Source organism: Ciconia boyciana, chromosome 9 (genome assembly GCF_034638445.1).
Source record: "Ciconia boyciana chromosome 9, ASM3463844v1, whole genome shotgun sequence".
Classification (NCBI taxonomy): domain Eukaryota; kingdom Metazoa; phylum Chordata; class Aves; order Ciconiiformes; family Ciconiidae; genus Ciconia; species Ciconia boyciana.
The window spans coordinates 24097384-24116737 of record NC_132942.1 but is presented as its reverse complement, the minus strand read 5'-3'; the positions used below and the strand labels follow the sequence as shown (position 1 = coordinate 24116737).

Below are 19354 nucleotides of genomic sequence, written 5' to 3'. Positions count from 1 at the left end.
TGCAACCTGAGCTAAGCTCATGGACCCATGTCTCTTCCCTTTGCCACCCTCCAGCTCCTCTGCTGAGGACCCCATAGCTCTCTTTACCTTTACGTGCCTAAGTCAGAGCTGTGGTGTGCTCTACTCTCCCATCCTGCTGTGGAGGCCTGCAGGCATCTCACTTCCACTTCCCCACCTCAGTCAGGAGAGCTCTTTCCCTCACCCCATGCCTAGTGCATTCCTGGCAATTTTTGGTCTATGCTGGTTATTGTATGAAGTTGAAATCAAAGGATAGTGCTGTCTGGGGCTGTGCAGGGTGGGTGCCATCCCTTGCAGTCCTATGGGCTGCATTTTGCCATGGGGGCTGGAGCAGTGCTCATGAAGCTCTGCTCTGGGAGACCTGGGGCAGAGACTGCTGCTACTCTGCTCCCGCAAGGTGGAGGTGACTTTCTGATTCCAAAGTGCTCATCCCCAGTTCGGGTCCTTTACCTTGTTCTAATGGGTGATGCCAAAGCTGTCTGAAGCAGGGGTCTTTGTGTGGTGCAGTGTCATGGCAAGCCACGGTTGTGCTGTGAGCATGCAAGGACCATGTGTCACTGCTGAGGAGGGATTGTGTGCCTCTCAGGTGCTGAGTTCAGGCTAGGCAGCTGCAAGGAGCGGGAACCAGAGGCCATGCTGCCACAGACCCAGTGATGGGTGCTGGCCATACTGCGGTTACCTGCAGTCCATGGCAGGTGTCTGTTCTCAACGTCGTGGTAGACCAGTCTGCATTTTGGGAGGTGTGGTCTGTGAGCAGCCAAGGTGTGACCGTAGCTCGAAGCTGTTCTGTTTGACTTGAGTTTTTGGTGTCTTGGTGAATCAAACAAACCCTGCAGGCAAAAGATTTAGATCTAAGTAAATATGGGTCAGTCTGTTGGCCTGCATGAGACTTCCCCATGGCCTCTGGCAGTCCGCAGGACTCTTAGAGGCTTGGCTCTTGACAGGAGTCTGGCATGGTGCAACTGCTGGCTGCGCTGTTCTGTGTGAAGCAGGTGATTCCTCTTCATGGGGTGTCTGTCATGCTTCAGTGTTACGGATGATGTGGTGTGTGTATGGGTACATAGAGGATGGGTACATAGCTGGAGGATGCCTAAAGCACCAAATGTGTAAGGTACCTTAGGCTAAAGTAGCCCACTTCCACTAGAACTGACTTTTGCAGCTGTGAAAACCCCATGGTGCGAGCAAGGCAAGAGCCTGGCTGGGCTCTGTCTACCCTTCTCATCCCATTGTGGCTTTTGTGGCTGGGGATCTGCCCTTCTTCCCTGGTAGGGATTTCTCCTCTGTGAGAGAGGGCGTGGGCTTCACCTTGCCTGGTGCCTGCTGCTGGATGGGGCACAGGAGATGGTCAAGGCGTACAGCCAGACCACACTCGGCCCACCTGAGGAATAGTTTTCATCCAAGCAGGTGCAAAACCCTGTGCTCTTGGGTGGGCTGGCTGGAGGCACAGTGAGCAATATCCCTGCTCCTCTACTGCACTGTGCAGTGGTCTGTTTCCCAGCCTCTGTCCCCAGGTTGTGAGGGATAGCTTCCTCTCCAGGAAGTTGCTCAAGCTGCAGCAGCTGGCCAGGGAGCCCAGGGCTGCTTTTCCACCCTTGCTAGGGTGGTTGCTTCTGCTCTTCAATGGTAGCTGCGGCACTGTGGACCCAGCACATGAATTCAGCAAGGCTCCTGCAACTGTGTGTCTTAGACTTGCCTGGGCTGCTCCTCTCACATGGTGGCATGCTCCAAGTCTCTAGTCATCACACAGACATGTAGAACAGGGCCTGTGTGTATCACAAGATGTGCAAACGCTGGTGTCTTCCTGCAGAGAAGTTCAGGTGGCACCTCTATGTTGGCAGGAGAGAGGATGGGTTTCAGCAGAAAATATAGTCTTTCTTTTATCCTCTGGTTATGTCTTCTCCTGGGGCGGAAAGGAAATTAGTCTGGGAATCACAAAGAGCTTTAAGGATTGGGGATCTTCTTTCTTTATTTCTGTGCCAAAGCTATGAGCAAGATGTGGGAACACAGACAAAGCCCAGAGACGTAATCCTGAGCACATGGAAGTGGTGAAAGCATCTTCTCTGGGGTAACAAGGATGACAACTTGTGCTTAATGCCCAGCTTCTTTCCAAAAATGCTGGGCAGGTGAACATGCTGTTCATCGTAGCAATGAAAATAATGGCTAAATGCAGGTGACAGGCCAGCTGCATCCATGCATCTCTGCCCAGCATTCACCAAATGTGTTCTAGTACCAGCTGGGAATGCAAACAGCAAGTGTTTATGGTGAGATGCCACAGGTGTCCAAGGGAGACTGTATGCTGAGTGTCGGCACTTAATTTCTGGAAGTTGGCATCCCACAGCGTAACCACCTCTGGCCATCCCACTGGCCATCCACCCCCATGTGCAGTCAGCCCTGAGGGCACACCTTGCTCAGTGCACCCTGCTCCTTGGTGGGTAGTTAGCAGAAGAGATCACAATGTGAGAGCCTTGTGAGCATCTTGCTGCTGGTTGCTTCAGAAAAGATAGCCAGCCAGCATGTCTGCCTCTAAATACTAGAGCAGAGTCATGGCCTCTCAGCTCCCAGAGCCTAATTTTCTAGCTCCACCCCAAACATAACCCTGTCTGTGACTGAGCTGTGCAAAACTGAACCATCCTATGGACTGTGAGCACAGCCTAAAACTGAGCATCAGTGCTGAGTGTGGGAGGAAGTCACAGACATAGGGGCTACAGGCCCCTTTTAGTAACAAAGAGCTGGAAAATCTCTGTTGAAACAGTCACAGTGTCTTCTGCAGAAGCTATAACTCAACCCACCTGTGAGCACTCAATATCAGAGCACCTTTTGTTCCTCTTCCTGACTCTCTACCCATGTGGGACCCCTCTGTTCCTGTCCTGCAGAGCTCAGTGTAGCCAAGATCTGAAAAAGCAACTAGTAGCATCAGGATTGGACGTGTTGCTGACTGAAGAGCAATAAAAAGCAAGGATAGCCTGCTAGGGTGAGCTGCCCACTTCTAGTGGTGGGATGCTCTGTGCCATGCTTTCTACACCACTTGTGATACCTGTCTTGCAACTTGGAGAAGTGAATGGATGTGCCCCTGTTGACTCTGGAGGTTTGACCATGCTAATACCTCTCTGCTGCACAGAGTGCCTCATCTCTGTTGGCTGGCCTAGTCTTTCATTAAAAAATGAACAAAAAAAAGGGGCCTTTCTTGTGGTAAGCGCTCCTGGCTGGTTTCATACATATCCCATTTTTGCATTGCTGGACACCAAGTTGAAACTTCCAAGATCAAAGCAGCACAGAATGAATCTGAAAGTCTTCCTGTCTGCTCAAATTTACCATCCTGCCATCAGTCTGGGATGCCCAGGATGAACCCTTGCTCCAGCTGGTGCAACCAGCCATTGATTTGAGTGGAATCAAATCTCTCATCTGAAGACCAATGGGGACAAGCCAAAGACTTGCATACGCTCCTCCTGGACATCAGTGGTTGTGGTAGAGGGGAGGCTCCATGGGTCCTTATGGTCACCCCCAGTGGGATGCGATGCTGTGGCTGGATGGTGGTTTGCATGGTGCAGGGAAGAAAAGCTGCAGGAGTTCTGATGATCTGAGCTAGGTGTCCACCTTGAGCTTTGCAGCCTGTGTTAGGTGTGGCAGTGTTCACAGGAGACTGAGTTGTGAAGCTTCCTGAGCAGGTTCCATCAGGAGGATACCTTCCCTGAGGCTGCCTATAAAATCTCAGTGACTCCCAACAAAAACCTAGCACTGCTGAGTCTCCAACATGGTTAAAGGATGTGGATTATTTGCTGTCTGTTGTAATGTCTCTGAATACATTTACCTTTTGAACAAGGTCCTTCTCATACGCTCAGGAGGCTGGTATGCAGACCCGTTAATGGATCAAGGGGGAAAATGCCTGTGGATGTATTCTCCTTTGTGTTTGGGCTTATAACCACCCACATTTTGGCATACATCCCTTCTGTGCACAAAGATGTCTTTTAGAAATCACTAGTTAAATCTCCACCCTCCTTTGATATGTATGGAAATAATGGGACATGTGAGACTGTTTTCTGTTTGGGGAAAAAAGCTATAAAGGGAGTATCTTTAAAAGCCTGTGTTTACTCCTTTCTAACTCAGGAGTTTAGTAAAAGCAATGCCCTGAATTTATGACAGATTTACTTAGCTTTCTGGGAGGCATGCATTTAGCACTGTATCTGAATATAGGGGAAATGTTTTCATCCGACTGCAAGTCCCAGGCTTGGCTGCTCAGGGGTGGGAGAGCTTGAGCACACACGTGTCTGTTCCCCAGCGAGCTCAGAGAGTCTTGGAGCAAATCTGGGTCCCTCTGACCATGAGCACTTCTCCCTGTGGGGCAGACTGATGCTTCTTGCGGTGGCCCAGGGTTGAGCTGGCATAGCCATGGCCGTCTCTGGGCTGCCTCCTTTGTCCTTTTGGCTCATCCTTCCTCACAGCATCTTCCTCAGAGGTGGCATCTGATTGCTGCTGCCAGCTTAGTATTTTCTCATGCAATCAGCCAGCCCCTCTTGGAATTGCTGCTTGGCTTCAGAGTGGTTTCTGTTCCCTGTTGACATAGCAGGACTTGTATTTCATGAGCACATGGTAATACAGAGTGTTTAAGGCCAAAAGGAACTATGGCTCATCTGTTACAGGATACTGGGACCAGAGAGCGTTACCTAGCTCCCACATTGAGTCTGGGAGCTCTCTTAACTAAAATATGATCTTTTCTTAGTGGCGTCCACGCTCGGTTATGGAGGTTGCAACAGATGGAGAATCCACCGGTCCCCGTGGGAGTCTGTCCAGCAGCTCGTGCACCTTGCAGAGGAAGGGGTGGAATCTGAATGTGATCCAGCTGCAGCCTCGAGCTCAGAATGTGTGCAAAGCTGGGCCCATAAGTAATAATCTAAATGCTGACCCTGTGAAGATTGCTTCTGGCACTTGTCAGCTGTCCTGCTGAAGGATTATAATTTTCTCTTTGAGCACAGGAGGCTGCCCATCTGTTGTAAGATGTCCCCAGATGGGTGTCTGAACACAAGGTGTTGGCTATGGCCTAATGTCTCTGACTAAAAGGTGTTAAAATGAGCTGACCTCTTTGGCTAAGAACTTACCCAGGGTATTTTATAGCTGGCTGGTATAAACAAATCTTTCATCTGCCTAGAGCATCCTCTTATTTGGTAGGTGTTAGGCACAAATGGTAAGGGGTACAAGATGCTACTGCTCAGGTTTGGCTTGCGAGATGGATGCCAATGCCTGAAGTGGAGAGTGGAGCAAATACTGTAACTAATAATAATATGAATGAGCACAGGCAATTTCTTCTCTTGGGTAGCAAAGAGAAGGATTTTTAGTGCATTTGCAAGAAGAGCACTGTAAAGAAAGGGAGTCTGCTGTAATGTCCCAGGACTTGTCTTGTGTAAAAGTGGGCTGGGAAATTCTTGGCTCTGCCTGTCCTATCTAACAGGATTTAGCAAGCCTTGTCCGAGCCTGTTGTAGGAACATGACACTGTGAACGTGGAGATCCCTGGCTGGACCATGGCATATGGTGCCATGGCCAGACTGTTGGTGCCCAAGCCAGGGCAGCCCGTGCAGTCTGGTGGTGGGAGTGAAGAGGGGTGCAGCTCTGCTTTGCGGGGTCTCAAGGAGGTGGGAAGGCGTATGTGGTAACTCTGGGCAATGAAACCACAGCTGTCACATGCTTACAGTCTTCCAGCATGAGTCTGTTGCTGCGAAGGGTGTTTTAAATGTACCCAAAGCTTTGCATCATGCTGAGTACAGCTTTGTTAATTAATTGCATGGTTAGATCTATGCCAATGATATTTTAAAAAATCTGTGCTTAGACAGTTATTTCAGATTAAGGACTTAATCCCTTGATTAAACTAAACAAAAATAAGCTGGTCTCCAGCTGTAGGATGGTGTCTTATACATGGCTCTTCTCATCTACTTGCAGGTCCTCATTTCAGCTGGAAGATGTCTGTTTAAGGACAGGGCTTTGAGTTTGTTCTCTCACATGCCCTTTAAACACCTATATCATCTCCCTGATCTATTGCTAATAGAAAGTAACTGGCCTTTGGGAGCAGGGGCTCATTTCTTGCTCTGGATTAGACCTACCTTCTGCTCAGTTCATTGAGAGCTCAGTTATAAGTGGGACACATCCCTGTGAGGAAAGGCTTATCTCAATTTCCCAGTTCCGCTCCTCTCTGGCTATAAGAGGACTTCCTTGGATTGTGGGTCAGTGTTTCATCCCCAGTTTGGCCCCTCTAATCTGTTCAGCAGTTGTCAGCAGCTTTTCTGATGTGCTGGGTGCTGCATAGGCAAAGGAGAAAGCCACAGGCCCTGCTCCAGAGAACCTGAAGTATGAAAACCTAAAAGAAAGGGTAGAGAGGAGTAATGTGAATATAGAGCTCTGGTGGGAAGAGATGCCAGTCTGCTGTGTCCAAATGCAAGTGATACCATTTCCTTTGGGGAGCAGTGTTTGGTCAGGCAATGGTTGAACAGCAGAGAGCTTGCTGTGCAAGCTGCCACGTGTGTCCAACTTCCCTTGGGGGTGCGGATAAGCGAAGGGCTGGGGAAGGCCGTGCTTCTCCAGGTGCACAGGCTTTCCTCTCCAAAGGACTGCACCAGGATATGTCTTTGGCAAGGATGAATATTGGGGTTTGGGTATGTTAAGAGCAGATTGCTTCTTGTGTTGCTGTATCAGACAGACGTAAACATCCTGCTGGGCTGCAGGGCTTTCAGGCAGGGGAGTAGGCCCAGGTGACTGTTGCTGGTTGTGTTGCCATATGCCAACATCTATGTTTGGCCACCTGAAGTGTGGTACAGAGCCACTGACGTGGCTGCGTGTACCAGGTTGCCTCTGCCCTCTACTACTGCCTGCATTTTGCCCTGGCATGAGGACAGTACAAGGCTAGCTGTGTACTAGCTCCAAAGCTCGGGGCTTGCAGGAGGTCACGCTTCACTTTCAAAGCAATTTGGGATGTCCCCCTTGAGTGAAAACAAACCAGCCCTGGGCTGGTGGGGGGATTGCCCAGCTTTAGGCCTGCCTTTCACTGGCTGAGCACGCCCAGACAGTACGGCATGCGCAGAAGCAGGACCTCAGAGCTGAAAAGCAAATACATCATTTTTCCCTTTGTTTAATTAAATGAGAGATCATGAGTTAATCGCTTCCAAGTGCTTATTTTCCTGCAGTGCCTGGAATGATAATCCCGCGCACTGCCCAGTAGGAGCTGCTTTGGCCGCCGCAGCCGCGTCAACCCGGAGAAGGGCCAGGGGAACAGAGGGAGGCATCTGGAAATGATTCTTCGAGCTCTGTCTGTGGAGTACTGCTCCCTGCAAGGCTGTAGGAGCTGGTTTATCCATGGGCTGTGGAGCCGTCCCACCTGCCCCAGCAGCAGGGGAGCTGAGCTGGGCTACAGCCATGCCTTGTGCAAGGGATCCCACGGTGGCATGCAGAAGGCAGCTTGCCTTTGGAGGTGAGCAAAGCTGGCCTGGGTGAGACTGCAAACACCTTCCTCCCAAGTGGAACTGGGTGCTGTGCTTTTCTCCCTGAAAAGACTGAAACAATAGCCCAAAGAACAGGTAGAGTGGTTCCTGGTTATCTCACAGGAAGGTGGTGTAATTACAGCAGTGTGAATGCCTACCTCTATAGCTGCACCACTTAATAATCCATTATTTTAGCGAAAACATCCAGAGACAGGCAGGGTGCTGAAGGCAGGCGCCGTCCTCCCAGCCTCCCCCTGCGCCTCAGAGTGAGCAGCAGAGGGGGGAGCTGGCACTTTCTCTGGGAAGATTTTTCTCTCTTGAACTCATTGCCGCTGTGATTAGAGCGGCTCAGGAAATGGGGCTGGGAGGGTTCTCCTCCCTGTAGAAATGGAGTGGGAAATATCAAATTTTGTCAGAAAAACAAGCCTTGTTTTTAGCCAAGGACCTTTTTGAACGGAGAAATGTCTCGTTTTTAAAGGCAAAGCGGCCTGGCTTTCACCTTTGTGTCAAAAAGTGGAAAGGCTTTGTGGAAAGCCCAGAGGCCTGTTTTTACTGGAAATGAGGTTTCTCATGTCAGCTGAGAGCTGAGCAGCCCCAGCCAAGTGCCGCAGCACGGCAGCCTTTGCTGGCGGAGGGACCAGCTAACCCGGCCCTGCTCAGCGCCTGCTGTGTGTTCCTTTTCCCCCAGTCCCAAAGCTGGCTGGGGGCCACAGGCAGGCGCTGCGCTGTGATCCTTGGAGCTCTGCCTCTTCACAGTGTCTCTGCTTTCCAGTTCTGGGGTGTGGGAGGGTTGGGTCATCTTTTCCCCCCACCTTTGCAGACTCTGGTCTCCTCTGTCCTGCCTTCGCGCTGCCCGTCGGTACCTGGGCAAGAGGGGAGGAAATGGGTGCATGCAGGATGTGGCCGGGCTCCGGGCAGCTGGCAGAAGGAGGAGAAAGTTGTGGGAGCTCCTGACAAGGCCTCCCTGCTGAGAGGGAGCTGAGACGCTCGGTGACTCAGAGCTGGGCGTACCCTGGGGCACCTCTTGCTGTGCTTGCAGCCTCTCTGGGCTCTGCTCCGCTGCCCAGCTATGCTCCTAGCTCTGCCAAGCCACAGCAAGCACTGGATTTAACTGGGGCACATTGGGATATGTAGTTTCGTACTTTGGAGGTCTAGGTTTCTCAGAGCAGAGCTGCAGATCCTTTAGCTAAATTCCTGCTGCAAGATGGATAACATCCTCAGCATGTTATGTGGGCCAGTCCAGCCCACTAGAAAGGAGTGTTGTCTGCCATAAGTCATGGGTTAGTCAGTTAGTCTGGCCTCACCATGCTGATGGTCTTTAGGAGTCTTCAGACAGCATCTGGGATGTTAGCAGGGAAGATCTGTGCCTCTTCTTCATGTTCTCCTTGACCAAGACTCAACTTTTTGTAGACAAAATTCTTTTAAGCAAGACACTGACTTCTGAGTAAGGTGCTTGGGTGAATTGTAGGGAAAATGCTGCCAAGGCTTTGTGGGCCCAGGTGGGTCCAGCAGCATTGCAGCCCTTCCCTGCACCTACTTGTGTTGTCCTGAGCCACTTGAGTTGCCGTCCCAGGCGCTTACTGGGAGAGCGCAGGTATTCTGACACTGTGCAAGGTGTGTAGCCCTGGGAATCTTCTCTCTGCTCCCTAGGCAGGCTGACTTCTTGTTCTCCAGACTCGTAGGAGGCTCTCCAGGGTTTAGCCTTGACTGGCGACCAGCAGGTCCCAAAGAGGAAGAAGCTGAGTCCTGAGTCAGAAAGAAATGTAGCGTGGCAGGAGTTCCCAGTAGCTGGAGCTGCTACGTAGCTCTCTCTGTGCCCACAAAGGTAGGCAGAAAATCCAATCAGTGCACCTAGAAAAGCCCAAGAAGCTCCTGGTTACTCCATGTGCCTCTTGGCAGGCTCCTCTCCCATCCTGCAGCGGCTGCTTGCACCAGGAGAGGTAAACATGTCCCCTGAGCAGGGTTGTAACTGATCCCGGGCTCCTCTTCCTGCTGCCTCCTTGTTAGTCCAGGCTTGGGGCTTCTGCCCAGGTACTCATAACCTCATCTCTCCCTGACTCCTGGTTCTTGCTGCACTTTGTGATGGGGAGAAGGGCTCTTAGGGCTGAGCAGCAGAGCTTTGCCACAGCAGTCTTATCCCTCTATTCATTTCACATCTGTGGCTCCCATTATATTGGTGGGGGGGCACCCTGCTCCTTTCTGCCCCCACTCAGCCCCAAGCCCTCTGCCAGTTGTGAAGCCCTCCTGGGCTCTCCCTGCTTCCCTGCCCTCCTGGGTGGGACCACGCTGGGTTGTTTCAGTTGCACAGCTCTGCCCACGGAGCCCATCCCGTCCCCACGTGCTGCTTTCCTCTTCTCTCACTGTGCTCCAGCCCCTGCACCAGCAGCTGGCTCCCAGCTGAGGAGCAGTGAAAGCCGGTATGGCCGGATGTGACCTTAACCTGGGCTTTATTTAGTGCCTTGATTTATACAGGAGTTATTTTAAAAGCGTGTTTTTCTTTTGGGAGGTGTGGTGAGTGTGTGGCGGAGTGGTGGCAGTGAGCTGGAGTTCATAGGTCCTCCTGTGCTGTTGACAAAGAAACATTTGAGTTCCAAGACACATTTTTCTTGGGGAGATGCTCTCTGGCTTCGTTGGAAAGCGCTCCTGTTTGCCTTTGTGCTGGGTGGCTGAAAAGGAGCAAGTGTCCAGAACCTTTCCCGTGAGGGGGATGTGGCAATACTGTTGGAGGCAGGGAAGCCTGAAATTTGCAGTCCCTGGAGGAGGCTGCTTTCTCCAGGAGGCTCCTGTGCTGGGCTCTGCCAGCTCTCAGGGGCTGCTGTGGGCTGGCTGAAGTGGAAGTGTGCTGGGGCAGGAGTGCCCTCTCCTTGGATACTTGTTGGTTTAGCTTGTTCTCTCTGGACACTGTCCCCTCATCCTGGGTCACAGAGGTTTCTCCTTGTGCCTGCTGGGGGTTGCATCACCTGCTTGAGATAAGGGATGTGGTTTGTAGGTAGGATGGGGTCCAGACTTCAGGTTTATCAGCCTCTGGAGTGTAGGATGCTATCCCCTTCTCTTGCTGCCTTGAGCTGGTTCGTATGAGTTCCCTGTCCCTCCAAACCACGGCTGCTCCGTGTGTGTGGCAGCAGGCACTGCCCGCAGGCTAGATGTGTGAGGCTAGCTGTCCGTGCTCCGGCATTAAACAGCAGGGCCATGCGGCTTCTTGCAGCCCTTGCTGAGGCCCTTTCCTCAGGCCACTGTGCAATCTGAGGAGTTAATTAGTACAAATAAGCAGCCCCATCCCTAGGATTGTAGTTTAATGAGTCTATGATCAGAGGCGAATCTGCTGCTGTTGCAGGCTCCAAGCTCTGCCATGTTTCAACCCCTGTGTTTCAAGGTGACTTCTGAGGCTCTGCCATGTTTCACTCTCCACCTGGGCAGGACCTATCCCTATCCCTGGAAGACCACCCTGGGTGAGTGGGAGCACTGAAAATCAGTGTTTCCTCCATGTTCATCTGTGGCACACAGAGGCTGCATCCATCCTTGTTCTGTAGTTGCCCAAGGATGCTGGCGCTACAATCATGTGCGGCATGATGGAATGTGTGCGTTTGCTCCCCTGTTTGGGGCTTTTCACGTGGAATTAGCAGAGACTGGTGAAAACATCTCCTCTTTCTACCAAATAGTAGGGGTTGAAAGCTTTTCTCTGTCCCTTCAAAGCCTGCACAGCTATCATGGCTCTGTGGTATAGTCTAGCCAGAGAGAGATAAAGCCTCTGTGCTAAGGAGTGCACTGAACTCTGCAATGGCTACAGGCTATGGTTATTCTGTATTTTACTACAGGAAGGATAATATAGACTTGGTTTATTTTAACCATATAAAGGATTTTTGATTCAGTGCCGATGTTAATAATTGTATTGTGAAGGCTTTGCTAAGGCAGCAGGAATAGTGTGAGAACCTTAGAGCAACGCACTGACTTGTGCAAATATTTTGACTTCTTTGTTTTATATGCAATAGTAAATGTAACAAATTTTGTTGGGGGGGATTGATATCTGAAAGAATTTTGCTTAAGCAGGGGAAGAGGCATGGGGGAAGAAGACAGCACAGAACCCCCACCAGCTGGTTTTGACTGAGATTTTGAACCTGTGGACTGTGGAGGGTCAGAGGGAAATTGTTCTCAAATGCTACTGGCAGTAATGCTACTGTGATAGTGTGCCCAAGCACTTGGCTGGGCTCTCTGTGGTGGCTGGTGCTGGGTGGGAGAGCACCTGTGTGAAGGCCAGTTTTATCTGTCAAGGGCACAGATGCTTGCTGGGACAGGTTGGTGTCAACAGAGGTTACTGGAACTGCGCTTGCCTTCAGCTGGCTGTGCTTGGCCTCTCTGTCATTTCACAAGGGTATGGGAGAGGAACGATGTGTAATGCTCAGTGTTATATCAATATTTATCAATATCATTAATATGTCCAATTGTGAGAGGCTTCATGTTGGGCTTGGTACCCATTTCCCTACCCTACAGCCCCCTCGATGCCTTTTTTTTTTTTTTTTTTAGCAGGTCCAGGATATCATGTAAAGGGAAGACTTCTTATTTAGGCTGTCCTTTTGGGTCTGTACAACTCATCCCACAGTTCCTATCGGTCTGCTTTCTCCTCTTATATTTCCTGAACTCTGCTGAGTCCTCCCCTCGCACCCTGCGTGGGGGGTGGTCTTGACCAGAACTGTGCAGAGAGCTGCAGGCTGTCAGCTCTTGGCAGTTTTCTCTTGACCTCCACAATCTGGAAGTTTTTCTCTGAAGACCTGCTCCTGCAGAGGAGGAAGTGCCTGGGAATTTCCAGGCTTTCCATTTCAATTAATGGAATAAAAGTTGGGGTTTTATATTGTTCTTTTCTGGGTGGAAAGATGCTTGTTTAAAACAGCCCATTTAGGATTAGGGTTAAATGCTTGGTCCTGGCATTCAACACTTGGAAGTGTGCACATAGGCATCCTGCTTTTTGAGTCCTTGGGTGAAGAATATGAAAAATAGCTCCTTAAACTCTGTTTATCTGGTTGCATTGACCTTGAGGGGTATTGCAGGAGGCAGCTGTGTCTCAGAAGAGTTGCAAACACTTTAGGAGCCTGCTGCCATTTAGCCTTGCTTGTTGCTGACATCAGGAGAAACAGCAGAAAAGGTATTGAAGCAGTGCCATGCCATGGGCGGTGTGTGGTTTGCCTGTCATCCGTGTTCTCCCAGCTCAGTGCAGGCAGGGATTGTGGAGGCGTTGCCTGGGCATCCTCATCTCTCCTGTGCAATTCCACAGGCTGTCCTACAGGAAAGCCTTGCAACAGAGCAGGGAGTTTATATTGTGCTTGAAACACCCAACCCTCTAAAGGAGGAATCTGAAGATCGTTGAGCTGGGTAGTTGCAAGAGATGGGATGGCTTGTGTGAGGAGCATCATCTCTGCTCTGGCTGAAGGTTGATTTAGGCTTCCTCTGAGACTGTTGCATTTTCTCAAGCCAGTGGAGGTATCTGGAGCAATGAACATGGGCTCCCTCGGAGTGGAAGCAGTGAAACTGTTTGCTTCTGCCTGATCCCTTCATCCTACTGTGCCCTGGTGGCAGTGTAAGCTGTTGTGGCACTGCTTTGTTTAACTTTCTCTCCCAATCTTGCTATGGGACAGAGGTATGTTTTCAGGCATGTCCATGCAGCTGCTCCTGTTCTGCAGGAGGCTGTAGGGCTTCTGGGCCAGCAGCTGAAATGTTTTCCTTGTCTCTAGTGAAGGGAGGTGGCTTTAGATCAGATGAGGATCTGGCCAGACACCCAAGTAAACTTTCATTTGGTTTTGTAGCAAAACTCACTCCCACTGGCTGTAAGTTAGCCAGAGGGGTCCCCACTAAAATAGAAAGGAAAGGAAGGATCCTGATTCTCTCTCCAGATGTGTACAGGGGTTTTTTTAATTATTATTTTTTGGCAAGCTCTCTTGATTTACACCCATGCAATAGATCAGAATTTGGCCTCTAGCACTGGAATTGCCCCTGACACCGTGGGCAGGTTCTGGCTGGCAGGCTCTCCCGAATGAAGGTGGAAGTAGGGGAACCATCGCCTCTAATCCCCAGGCAGGAAACGGGCATCCTACATATCAGTGCGTGTGCTCAGGCACCAAAGGCAACCTTGTTCACACGCAGTCTGTGGATCCTGTTTGTGAGGCATCTCTCACTGCAGAAAATTCCTGGCTCCTGGAGTGGGCCTTTCATGAGAGGCAAACAGCTTTGAATAATGAGGAATTGCACTGGTGAGTGGCTTTCTCTGGTATCAAACAGCTCTGTCAGCTTACCCCGTGTGGGGACTTCAGAGCACAGCAGGCAGAGGAGCTTCAGTACAACTGTTGCCCCTGCAATTCCCCTTAGCCCCCTGAGGAGCGTAATGCTGGGCTTTAACGTATCCAAGTGCTGGCCGGCATCTCCAGCCCCGGGTGTCCGAAACACAGGGCCTGCCGATCCATCCACCCCATGATACTCTCGCTCACACATGCTCATGTGCTGCGGTAATGGTTTAATAGCAGCCCCACCCAGCGCAGTCAGGAGAAGGACTTGCTGCGTAAGCAAAAGCTGGGGAATCTCGCCGCTGTGCACAGCACTCTGTGAGCACTCCACTTGCGTTTTGGGAGAGCTTTTTTTTTGTTTACCTGGAATCACCAGTGCCAAAAGAAACTAGAAAGGGCAGCAGTTTGCTCCTTTGATCCTCTCTCCTCCTGCATTCAGAGATGGCTGCGCTCCTGGGTGTAGGGCTCATCAGGGCACTGGGGCATATCGTGCTGTCGTACCGCTAACACTTTCTCTCTTGGCAGGACTCGGAGTCGCTGGACAGTTGCATTCAGAGTACGTTATCAGCACTCTACCCTCCGTTTGAGGCTACTGCAGCCACTGTTCTGTGCCAAGTTTTTGATGTGGTGGAGAAGACGTACCGTGGGGATGGACTGCGCTACCTCATAGACTTCCTGATTCCAGCCAAGCACATCCTACAGTGCATTCAGCAGGATGCCTGTGTGAGTACATCATGCTCTCTAAGGCCTGTGAAGGCCTCCTTGGAGAGCTTTCTTTCTACTCTCATATGTAAAACGGCTGGCAAAAAGTGCCATGTGTATGGCAGCCTAGGTGGGAGGGCAGGCAGACAGTTAGGAAACAGTTGAGAAATTGTTATTGAAGCTTAACTGTGCAGAGATCAGATGTGGAGCGGAGCTCTCGCCTTCCATAACCAGGAACACTGAACAGAAGGCTTAAGGGATTCAAAGGAAGAGGTTTAGTGAAGTGTTTGCTGGATATGGCTGGCTCGGGTGGCTTCTAATCCCAGCTGTTCCCTGGCTCTGCGGATGAAGCTGTCGGGCTTCTGCTGCTGGCAGGAGGACGTGCAGGGCAAAATGCTACCAGTCGGTGTTTTTTCCCAGAACTCTGGCTCCCCTTTGATGGTTGCTGGAATGGTTGCAAGGCTCAGTAGCCCCAAGGAGTCACATTACATTTATTGCCAGAATGAGTCCAAGATTAACGTGCTTTACTGTTGGGAGTCTAATGTTAGAAATGATGAGTCAAATGGCTCCATCGTAAACTTGGCTCAAAGTTTGCAAAATGGGGGGGAAAAAAAAAACCCACAAAAAACACCACCAACCACAACAACCTAAAACTAGGGTTCATTCTAGCCTTTTTGTTTCTAAACCTAGAGGGTGTGCGCAGCCAGGCTTTCAATAGAATTCCTCATGGTGGAGGGCAAGGGACTTCTGGGAGGAGGAAAAATATTAAATAGAAGCTGAAAGAGTCAGTTACTCGTTTGTCTCAAGGAGGTAAAATGCTGGGGGGAAACACCCATCTCACATGATGGATCCATGTAACAACCCCTGGGAGCTGGTCACCTTGAAAGTGTTTTGGTGCAGTGTTTATCTCACTGTGTTGTCACCAGCCTCCAGCTAGGTGCCAGCCATGTCTTTGTGAGCCTGTACAGGAAGATCCAACGTTGTGCATAACGATTTTGAGGAGCTGCTCTCTCTCCCCCTGAACACTCGAATAGGAATTATTCCATTGGTTTATCTAGCTGTAGTTTCTAATGTGATGGTGCATAGTGTGGTTGTCCCCTTTAAAGAAACAAAAGGCTTTTAGTTTGTACAAACTGGTAATTACTGCAAGATGTTTCATGGCTTTCCCCAAACCGCCTCCCTCGCCAAAGGAGGCGAGGTAGCAATTTCCCCACTCCCTGGGATCTCAGCAGCTTCTGAGCATCTGGCAGTGCCCTGGGCAGGTGAGGTGTTGGAATGGAGGGAAGAAAAGCAGCCTGGCTCGTGAGCGGAGCCCGCTGCTTGGCGTGGCCCTCTGCCCCCGTGGCTTGTGGGGAGCTGGGCCTGCAGTGCTGCTCTCCCAAAGGGGAGGTGTTCAGGGCAGTGACGGGGCGACCCGCAGGAAGGGTGCCACCGAAGGGGTCTGCTGGGCTGGGGGGAGGGGTGGGGGGGGCTGTTGCTCCGTGGGCGGTCGGGCAGGTCCTGGTGAGGCCACACACGCACCACAGGCTGTGGCTGCCCTCGGGCTAAGGCCCCTGTGAGACAGGGGCGTGGCGTCAGGGAGGGCCTTGCGCTGCCTAGCAGCCAATGGGAGGACAGCTGAGGCTGCAGCAGCCAATAGGAGCATGGGTCTGCCTTGATGGGCATAGAGGTCTTGGCTGAGCCAGGGGCTGTCGGAGCTGGAGGTGCTGAGGCGGAGGGCCCTGAGGCAGGAGAGGTGAAGGTAGTGGGCCCTGGAGGGGCTCAGGGTGCTGGCGGCCCCGCAGGCTGGGCTGGAGCATGGGGTCAGGGGACATGGAGGCAAGGGGGCTGGTGGTGGCTGAGGTGTCCTGTTGGAGGGGGAAAACCAGTATGGTGGTGCTGTCCTACATATGCAGCACTGTTTGGGGAGGTGGTGCAGGGGCAGGAGCTGTGCTTGGAGCCACCCTCCTGTCACAGGCTCAGAAATGGGGGAGGGCTTGGGGCCTGCCTGGCACTTCCTGGCCTGCCCAGGAGCCACAAGGTGCAAGGCTGGTGGCGGCGGTGGGGCAGACACTTCCGGTGAGTGGCTGCCCAGGGCTCAGCATTAGGTATCAGGGGCTTTTGCTGAGGTGTGACATGTCTGGGAGAGTGGGCAGCAAGAGGCAGAGTGCAGGCACAGGCCCCTCAAAGAGCACAGCTGTATGCGTTGAGCCTTTCCTCCTTGCTTGTGACCCCTTCTAGCCCTGACTCATGATTTTGTACTTTCAGAGTGACAATACAGGGAGATCAAGGGAAGCTCTAGGTACCTTTTACTGTCTTTAGAGGTGGGCCCAGGCTATTCCATATTTCATTTAGAAGGCTGCTTGTTTGAATTTTTATTGCAGAAAGCTATTTCTTTCATTTTTGTGGACGACGACTCCTTCTGCAAACCTCCACTATGTGCCCCTTCTTTTGTCTTCACTGTCTGAAATCACAGGACTATTTCTTGTTACTTGTTCTTTAAAAGTTTTGTCTGCTTCTTAGAGAGTCTAAACGAAAGCAATGTTTCCTCCTTACTTTGTAGTTCAGTTCAGCTGGTCCATGTGAGCTTTTCTTAAGGCGGGGGGGGGAGTAACTCCTGTCTGAATGGCTACTGTAGGAAATCTTGAGAGTGCTAAATCTTTTTCTCAGCCTCTGCAGCAACAGAAGTGTAAGTGGCTTTATGAAATATTATACAGAGTCATAGGCTTCAGCTTGGCGTATTAAAATCAGTAGCCTGTATGTGATCCTCAAGGACTGGAGAGGGGGGTGTGGAGGGGTGTGCCAAGGGGTCTGTCTTTGCTCAGCACAGAGTAAGAAACCAGATTTTGCCTCTGGCCTTCAGATGACATCCTGAGCTAAATGGACTGTTTGTCTGTTCCAACCCAGCCATCCTATAGCTCTAGGAGCTACCACCTTTGTGCCATCTTTGTCGTTGGTTCCCAGCTCTTTCCTCAGAGGCAGCTTTATTTCTGGCTGCAGCCACTTTAATTCCTGCTTGGACAGGACTCTAGCTCTTGCTGCAATTTAGGCTGTGGCTTTGTAGGTTTTTTGAAGAACTTCAATGTGTTCTGCAGTTTGGTTTTGGTGATTTTTATTGCTGAGTTTTCTTCCACTTGTCAGTCAGTAGGCAGACAGGTCATCTGAGTGGTGAGGTTGGGTTTTGTATTTCTTAATGTATGAATGGCCCCCAAATAGGTTACTCTGCATCCAGGTTTGAACAGCAACTCTGTGTCAGGTAGATGCAGATGGAATTCAGCTTTATGTTTATGCTACTGCTGATTGTCTCTCTCACTTTTCAGTCATATAAACTATTTATAATAGTTTGGGAACGGATCTGTTTTTTGTCTGGCTCTTCTTCCCCCAAAAGGCCCTTGGTACAGATGACCTCAATATACCTACTAGGAGATATTCTAATGGTAGAAGAGGGGTTGGTGTGGTGTGCTGTAGGGTGCAATTGTATGGTCTGTTCTGGAAAACTGCAAATTGTTTTTGTTTAAAACCTTATATACAAAATACTTGGCTTGGGCACTTCTTGGGCACAGGAGATATAAGCTCTATTGACTGAGGTGCTGTGTGAGTCTTGAGCTTGATGGAAAAGTCCATGAAGTATGTACAGCCTGAGACTTGCTGAAGCCAGTAGCAACTTCTGCAAACTGTGTGCTGTAAGAGGAGGTCTTGGTTTGCTGAATTCAACTGTGCTGTGTCTTGGAGATCGGAAAGCATGAAAACATAAGACTGCAAAGTTTAGCTCCCTGTGCCTTTGAGGGAAGTACAAGCAACTGTGTGTTAGGCTATAGGGCTTTTTAACTTAATAGAAAGAGAGGTGGGTCTGCTCTGAGTTCAAGGTTAGAATATAAAGGTAATATTAATATGATCATTCAAACAAATGAAAAGTCAAGTAAGATTCAGTTTAGTAGTGATATAGCATGTACGTACAACAATAAGGCAGTTGCACTGAGTGAACAGAAATAAAACTGCCGTGACTGAAATGGATATGTAATTGACTACGTCGAAGAAAAGGGACTGGCTGGTCTCCATCCTCGAATATGGAAGAAGTTACCGTGTAATGCCAAATGTCTGATAACAGGGATTTTTATTGAATCTGTTAAGTCAGGGCTACTAAAAAAATACAGAGAACAAGCTGAGTGTACAACACCATGCACTGAGCAAGGACTGAATTAACTGACCTGTTAAAAATTGGATAACGTTTTTTCATGTGGTTTGCTCCATGGCAGGTAGTGTAAGACTAGACAATGAAACTTTTATCTCTAGAGAGAGCTGATTTATGAAAAAGGCTAATCTCTTCCATAAAGGATTTATTATGGAGTCATATGGAAAACTAATTACTGTGTCAAAGGGACGGAGGTTTATGCAAGTATTGCAAGATGGGTAACAAAATGGTTAAAGGGAGGATGTTTGTACTGCAGTGAAAACTGAGTTGGAGGCAGGAGTCATGAGACACGCTACTTCTCATCCATGACCTTGGTATAAAAAGTAAGAGTATGCATGTGACAAATATTTGTGATGAAACTAGTCTGGGAGACATAAGCAGTAACATATAGGAGGAGGAGGAGGGTGATAAATGTATTAAACAAGATGAGCTCTAAAAGTTTGTACTTAAGTTTTTATAACAGTAGACTCAGATGCGTGTGCCTCCACAAAGTAATAGGCAGAATTTCTGTTGTGAACTGGGGTCATCAGTTTGGGAAGAAGAACTAGCAGGTGACTGGGTTACCATAGGGGCACGACTGGAAGAGAAGTGGGAAGACTGGAAGAAGCATTTAAAAGATGCTTCTAGCACAGTTGGGAAGTGTTGATGCCATTATACACAGTGTTTTGTAATGCTTTGCACAATGAGAAAGTGAAACAAAGAAATGTGTGGGTGTTCGGTTTGTTTTTTGTTT

The 19354-nt window shown here is 50.0% G+C and overlaps 1 protein-coding gene across 3 annotated transcripts in view; it reads left to right on the top strand.

Moving 5' to 3' along the window:
• Positions 1-19354, top strand: part of PLEKHG4 (pleckstrin homology and RhoGEF domain containing G4) — an 89718-nt gene that overhangs the window by 1584 nt on the left and 68780 nt on the right. For all 3 annotated transcript variants that reach the window (XM_072872500.1, XM_072872499.1, XM_072872498.1), the window contains exon 2: positions 14274-14471. In XM_072872500.1, the coding sequence (XP_072728601.1) occupies positions 14274-14471 (198 nt within the window). The remainder of the gene's footprint in view (positions 1-14273; positions 14472-19354) is intronic.